Genomic DNA, 7,495 nt, shown 5'->3' with positions numbered 1-7,495 from the left:
TCCTGAGCTGAAGTCAGACTAATGAGATTTGAGTTGTACACAGCTTAATAGAAAATGTGATCCTCACAAAAAGCAAACAATCCTTTTAAGACAGTAAGTAGTTGAAAACATTGACTACTGGGGCATCTTAAGTGTTCTGATAACCTCTGGGTAATATCCCATTCCCCCCACCAAAGACTGTAGAAAATGGTGCTAACCTTTTATCAATTAACCTTGATACTGCATTGTAACCCCACTCAAATCACTACATTCCTGAATGATCTTCAACAGAAGATTAGACATGGGAGGGAACATTACTCATATGCAGTTAAGAATTCTCAAATCTAATTTTTTATAATTTTATCTTAATTTGCTTGGATTAGCAAGCATTACCAAAAACTAGGAATAGGCCACTGGGATTGAAAAAAACAAAAACAAATACATGCACATGTGCACAGCTGCATTGATTTCACTTCAATTGCTAATAAAATATGCTACACTTCAATATTTTGAAGAGATGAGAAAAAAAAGCAGGATATTAATACTTAAATATCCTATTTAAATTTAGAATCACAAGAAAAAATCTTTTATTCCAGGGCACAGAAACCTACTAAAACACCTCAGATAGGTAATTTTTTAAGGAAGACATTAAATTTCAATTATTTACTCCCTACTAACAACTAACTCAGAATTAACAGTAACCATGGAAGTGCTTTAAAATTCTTTTCAGAGTAAGTAAATAAGTAGTAAAACAGAAACAAAACAGGAAAAATGCCTGAACAGAAGAAAGGGAAGAGCAAAAGGGACAGAAACGTGAAGTATTTAAAGAAGCTGGCAGACAACAGGAAAAAACAACAAAATCCCATCTCCCACAAACAAAATTTAGGAAAAATGTAAACTTTTTACTCACAAAGTCATCTTCTCCTTCAGCTAAACCATAGTTAGGCAGAATAGCTCCTTCCATTGTAGTACTCTTGAATACACCTTTAATTTTGCTGCCTATTCTGCTGATTGCAAATGTTTCTCCTCTTTTCTGCGTGGTCCTGAGGATTATACAAACCAGAGCTCACAATATACAGCAAGTCAAAATTTTAGATAAAAAAAAGCCACTACATATATTTGGGATAACATCAAGCAACAGTACAAAGGAGGCAAGTGCTACAAGCATTTTCAGTTTAGCATTGTAAGTTCACTGTCCATTGCATTTTAAGATTTACTGACTAGCTAACTGCCCCCTGAGGTAAGAAAAAAAAATTAACACAAGATTTGAACAAGATGGGGAACAATGGACTTCAATCATAGGCTAACACTGATGTTCTCATTATAGCATTACAGTAACAAAACACAGAGCACTAACTTCACAAGATAACTTTTCTAACTAAAAGAATTATAGAAATGGAGGTAGTGTGTATGACCTTTCTTATGAGCGCTTGTAGCAACACCACCATTTCAAACAAAGCATTAGTCCATATTTGCTAACTGCTGCACATCTAAGCATACTGTTTAATTTTTCTATAAACATCCAAGTGGTTTTGGGTACATGTGATGCAAGACAGACCCTGATGACTTTAAAACAGCAAGAAGAGAAGGCAAAAAGCCAAAAGGTGGCAAAAGCCAACAAGGAATGTTAAAGCTGACTGAACAGGAAAGAAAACAGACCTAACTTGGCTTAAGGAGGCCTAGAAATAAAAGCTTGATATGAGGTTTAAAATCTTCTTAAGAGCAAAGCAATTTAAAACAGAGCATCCAGAAGTTTGCAACTTTAAGTAAACATGGACAAATGTTAGGCATCAAGTGCACATCTCATTCAAGTCACATGTTGTAGCATTTTGACACACACTGCACATCAATGCATGCTTACCACAGATACTGCCTTTACCCAGATCTGACAAGGAATGGTAAATTTTTAACAGGGGAAGTGCAAATGAAATAGTTTATACAGAATTCCACCAGGAAGATTAAAGAGTGTCCCCAGTGCATAGTTTTCTAAAGTCCTTTAAAAACTTTTTAATGTGGAATATACAAACCAGGAAGGTAAACTGCAGAACTCTAAAGATGCAGAGAGATTGGTTGGGATTCAAAGAAGAAATGCACATTTTAGCAAAACAAATGCATCCAATGGTTAATCAGTTCTCTATTTTTTTTTATTTTTTTAAATGTTTTATTATTTATTTACAAGCCACTGGGGAAAGCAGAGCAGTTCACATCTGACAAAGCAGTTTCATCATCTAAACAGCAATACTGCCAATGGCACTAATTGTCAACTCTAAAAGCTTTTTCTTGTTAGGGGGGACTTGAATGTTTGCTTTCAATATTTCCTGATCAGAACTACCATGTACATGTGCACACGTAATATTCTAAAACTGAACAAATCACTTGATTGCTCTTCCAAGCCATTTCTGTTTCTCACCTTTAAGTCTCTGCCATTTCCCATTTGAAGAAAGGCATCAGTTTGCCAACCTTGCCATAAACCATACGCACTATTCATGATACTATGATACCCTCAACATACAACAACCCCAATTTTTATCATTTACAATTTAGCCAAGTTTACTACTGAGCCAAACTTTAACCAATTGTATTGAGATGTTTTCATGCTGGTGCGCACCTAGAAAAGAACAGTTTAGAGATTACTTAGAGAAGCTTGATGCTTTCAATTCTGCAGGACCAGATGGGAATGGGATGCACCCTCTGGTACTGAAGGAACTGGCTGAGGTAATATCAGAGCCATCTGAGAACTTGTGCAGGTCCGCTGAGGTTCCAGATGACTAGAAATGGGCACATATAGTGCCCACCTTAAGAAAGGGAAGGAGAAGCAAACACGGACTAGAAGAAAGTAGTATAAGGTGGATTCAAGACTGGTTGCATCGCTGTACTCAATGAAGAATCCCCAGGATCTAGTAACATTGAACATCTTCATTAATGATCTGGATGATGGGAGTGCACGCTTAGCAAGTCTGTAGATGACATCAAGTTGGGTAGAGCTGCAAACGCATGAGACTCACCTGGATAAACTGGAAACGTAATCCACAATCAATCAGATGAAATTCAACAAAGGACAAGTGCAACATCCTGCACTTTAGGCACAAAAGTATTCTTCATGAATATAGACTGGTAAAGAAATGGCTAGGCTACAGTATTGCAGAAAAGAACCCAGAATATTACACTGAATGGATGAACACTGTGCGCTTGTTGTAAAAAAAAGCAACCCCCCCAAAAAAGACAAATTAAAAAAATCCAGTATATTGGGGTGCATTAACAGACACTTTCTTGCAAATCAAGGGAAGGCATTTTTCCTTTCTATTTAGTACTGCTGAGGCCTCATCTGGATTATTATGTGCAGTTCTGAGCCCCATACTTTAACAAAGAAGTGGACAGACTGGAGAGTCCAACAGAGAGAAAAAACCTATTAGACCTAAGAATCATGGCTTATTAGGAAAGGCTGAAAGAACTACGATTATTTAGTCTGAAAAAAAAAAAAAGAGAAGATAAAGGGGGAGTTAATTACAGTTTTCAAATACCTGAAGTGTGATTACAAACAAGACGGAGACAGACTTTTCTTTGGGGCTACAGGGGGCAGGACTGAGATCAATGGCCTCTACCTGCAGCAGAGGAAATAGGAGGAAGTTTCTGACTATAAGGGTGGTCAAATACTGAAATAAGATACTTAGAAAAAAGTTGTGGAATCTCCATCCTTGGAAGTTCTCAAGAGCAGGTTAGACAGACACTTGGCTGAGATGGTTTAGTTAAGGATGATCCTGCCTTGACCAGGGGACTGAACAACAAAACCTCATGAGGTCCCTTCCAGTCCTCCTTTTCTATCATCCTATGCTCCAAAACAGTTTATCTGCTTGAGAAGGACAATGTACATTTTTGTGCTGGTATCAAAGTCAATTTTAACAACTTCTTGGAAACCTGATATCCCCTCCCCTGCAAACTGGGGCAAGAGCTTAATATTTGGCATGAAGGTGGGAGAGAATAACTTGAACAAGGAGCCCAAGAATGCAGAAGAGAATGGAAGGGCAATTTGAAACAAGGAACAATAGGGCTGAGAGAGAGACTGGATGAAGAACCTCACAAAGACAAGTAGGAGCTAGGAAGTTGTGGAGGAAGCACAAGAGAAACCAAATGAGGAGCCATGAAAGGGGATTATAATTGGCTGAAAAGAGACTGACTAGAATGAGAAACCTGTGGAGACTATTAGTTGAGTGAAGAACGTGAGACTTGGACAAAGGACCTGAGATGGTGAACACACAACTTGAACAGGAGCAATTTGGGAGAAGAAGGGCAGGTGTTGTAGAAAGGGGCAAGTTTGAGAAGCTGAATGTGCAAATTGTGAATTTTTAAAATTAATTTAATTCAGAAAACACATTTTCATAGATGTTTAAAAACAAAATGGTTTATGGCTGTTAAAGGCAGTATGATGTGGTCACGACAAAAGCAGTCCAGCATTAACAGGCAACAATTACAGCATAGTACTTTGACTTACCGAAAATCATCGAAACTCAGGCTACCTCTGCAACAACAGGCACATGAAATTACACCAGAAGCCCAAAAGAATAATGTTCCAAAGAAAGCCACAAGGTTACTTCAAGCAAAACCAGTCTAGGTCCTTCACTATATCCACTAGCAGAGATACTGGTGCACTTATTATAGTCTCTACAAACTTAAAGATTTACATACTGATACCTTCCAAAAGCAGAATGTTAATATCAAAATTTACTAAAGGGGATAGGAGAGAAAAATCAGCATATATTCAATGAACTTAGGGTTGTTGTATTTTAAAAAACCCAGTCCTGAGAACATTTAAGCATGTGCTTGAAATTAAGCAAATGAATAGCCTCTGTTAAACAGAGATTACTCTCATTCTTAAAACTAAACGTGTGCATATGTTCAAAATTACACTGCTAGGCTGTAATCCAGGTTGGAAATTTATACAGGTCAGACTCTTTAAACAAAGCTGTGGGAAAACCTCATGCATTTACTTTTATAAAAGCACAAGATGTACTTTGTGAAGAAGTCTGAAAATGTAAATGGCTCTTGCATAAATTTTAACAATTGAAGAGACCATTTCACCATCTAGTCTGCTCCTCTGCACAATACAATAATTCTGATCAAGCTCAACCAAACTCATGTTAAAACACAGTAATAACCAATATCTCTATAGAAGCCACGGTTGGTTTCTGGTACATGAAAACTACCACTGAAGAGCCAGCATGGGTAAAAAGAAAAAAACAAACAGATTGTAGGATCCAAGTTTCCACATTTCCTCTTTAGAATTATTTAAAAAAAAAAAATCAGCAAGTTTAACATCTCAGATTGTTCTTTAACAGTGAAATCTTTAATTGTGAAGTCTGAAATATGGTCAGCTTAGTAGCATGTAAGTAGCATATATGGGGAAATAACAGATTCAGAACGTTCTGGCATTCAGTCTTAGAGGGGGAAACAGTAGTTATTGAGCTTTAATTCAGTAATGATCATTAGGAATATCCTTACCATAACTCTTTAATACTTAGGACCTCTGAGCCTTAACTTAGGTAGTTTCTTGTGAAAATTAATAATCTGATCTGTAAAATGAAACTTTAACTGTGTTTGTCTAGTATGGCTTAATATGCAAGTCAAGCATTGCCCAGAGCCATTCATCTCTTTTAGTTTCCCCACAGTGCTCTCTAGCAAAGGAAAGGAAGTTACTGAGCAAGAACTATAACTGTAGTTCTTTGAGATACACTGTCCAACTGCACATCCCAAAGTGCCTATGCAATTCATGTCAGCAGCATCCAGAAACACATATTGCACCCTACCAATCCTTGCACTTTTGACTATGGACATAAAAGGGCAGAGTGTAGCTACTTTACTGGACAACATCTTAAAAAAAAAAAAAAAGATGGCTATAAAGTAACTTTACTTTCTTCAAGTGATTGACCACATGCACATTCTATTGAGAACGATTCAGACCAAGTCCACTCAGGCAAATGTTTGAAGTGCTCCACATTCTACTCCAGTTTAGAGTGTTTTGGCTCAGATGTGTGGCTCCCTGCCACATATCCCCAACACAGAATTTCAAAATTTCCATGACAGCATGCAGCGGCATGCTTTCGAATCAGGTGGCGTGACGAGATTTATTGGTGTAGGTCAGAGGTTCCCAAACTGTAGTACACATACCCCTGGGGGTATGCAAGACATTTCTGCAGGATACAGGGGAGAAATTGTGTAATGGCAGATTTAATTTTTCATTATTATAATTGGGATTTAAGGGGTAAAGTATGCTGGTAGGAGTACATGGGCAGCTGGTAAAATCTGGAAGGGGTATGGTAATAAGAAATTATGGGAACTTGACAGTCACCTGGCTGGGGTCATCTGACCTTGGTCATCTTTCCTGCCAGGGGTAGGGGATCGGACATGATGAGTGGTCCCTTCTGACTCTACAATCTATGAAACTTTTGGTGCAGGTAAAACTGTTCAAGAAGGAACCTAACGTGTATTCTTATTGCTACCTTCTCCAGATGAAACTATGATGGGGCAAAACACGGTTATGGCATGAATTAACCCAAACTGCTCTGACAATAGCAAAGAAAAATCAAGAAGGCAGTCTTCACTAACAAACACCACAGAACATGACATCACTGATTCAAATGGAAAATCCATGAGTGGAAAGTTGCCTGGCATTCAATTCCAGTAGTATTCTATAAGATGGCTGGTATTCTAGTTGTATCAAGCACCAGCAGTTCAAAGATGACCCTCTAGACCAGGGGCAGGCAAAATACGACCCACGGGCTGAATCTGGCCTGCCAGGCAATTCCATCCAGCCTAGTTTTTCTGGGCTCCAGAAGTTTCTCCTCGTCTCCTTGCTGCAGTGCTTGCTCCGGGCAGCAAGTAGGGAAGCAGTAGGGGGAGCTGTGGCAGGGCAGGCAGGGGGCTGTAGCTGGCAGAGCTTGCGTTTAGGGGGGCAGCAGGAACACGGAGCTCAAGTGGGCAGGGTGTGGGTCTGAGGAAGGGTGTTGGGATTCCCCTGCACACTCCCCTCCAAGGCACATAGCTCACTGCCAGTGGCAGCAGCAGGCAGGAGCCCTTGGGGCACTCGTGGCACTGTAGCTTGGCAGTGTACAGCTCTGACCGACACTGCACATGGTGACAAGGAGAGCAGCCAGACCAGTCCACCACACAAGTGCGGCTCCCAGCACTTGCATGCCAGCAGGGAAAGCCCCTCGTGATGGAGACAGCTACCTATTCCACCATGTGCAGTTTCTGGGACTCTGCCAAAACTGGTGGGGAGCCCTGCCGCCTGCTTACGATGGCAGCCAGCTCCATCATGCAGGGGGCACGCGAGTGCCAGGAGCTGCATGTGTGGAGTGGGACGTGCCCTGCAAGAGCTAGGCCAGCCTGGCTGCACTCGTTGCTGTCATATGTAGTTCCAGCTGGAGCCGCATGCTGATGCGCACCTGGAGGGCCCCTGCCTACTGCTGCTGCCACAGGCAGCAGGAGCTGTGTGCTATGGGGGAGAGGGTGTGGGAGGGTC

At 40.3% G+C, this 7,495-nt stretch overlaps 1 protein-coding gene across 6 annotated transcripts in view; it reads right to left on the bottom strand.

Moving 5' to 3' along the window:
* SNX14 (sorting nexin 14) overlaps window positions 1-7,495 on the bottom strand; it is a 152,241-nt gene that overhangs the window by 83,248 nt on the left and 61,498 nt on the right. For 4 of the 6 annotated variants that reach the window (XM_019520390.1, XM_019520388.1, XM_019520386.1 and 1 more), the window contains 2 exons: window positions 4,469-4,495; window positions 890-1,022 (listed from right to left, as the gene is read on the bottom strand). In XM_019520390.1, coding sequence (XP_019375935.1) covers window positions 890-1,022; window positions 4,469-4,495 — 160 coding nt within the window. The remainder of the gene's footprint in view (window positions 1-889; window positions 1,023-4,468; window positions 4,496-7,495) is intronic. The other 2 variants (XM_019520391.1, XM_019520387.1) reach the window with 1 other exon arrangement.

This window comes from Gavialis gangeticus, unplaced genomic scaffold, assembly GCF_001723915.1.
Source record: "Gavialis gangeticus isolate Ggan-Ray unplaced genomic scaffold, GavGan_comp1, whole genome shotgun sequence".
Taxonomy (NCBI): Eukaryota; Metazoa; Chordata; order Crocodylia; family Gavialidae; genus Gavialis; species Gavialis gangeticus.
The sequence above is the reverse complement of the archived record's forward strand: the minus strand, read 5'-3'. Positions and strand labels throughout refer to the sequence as shown.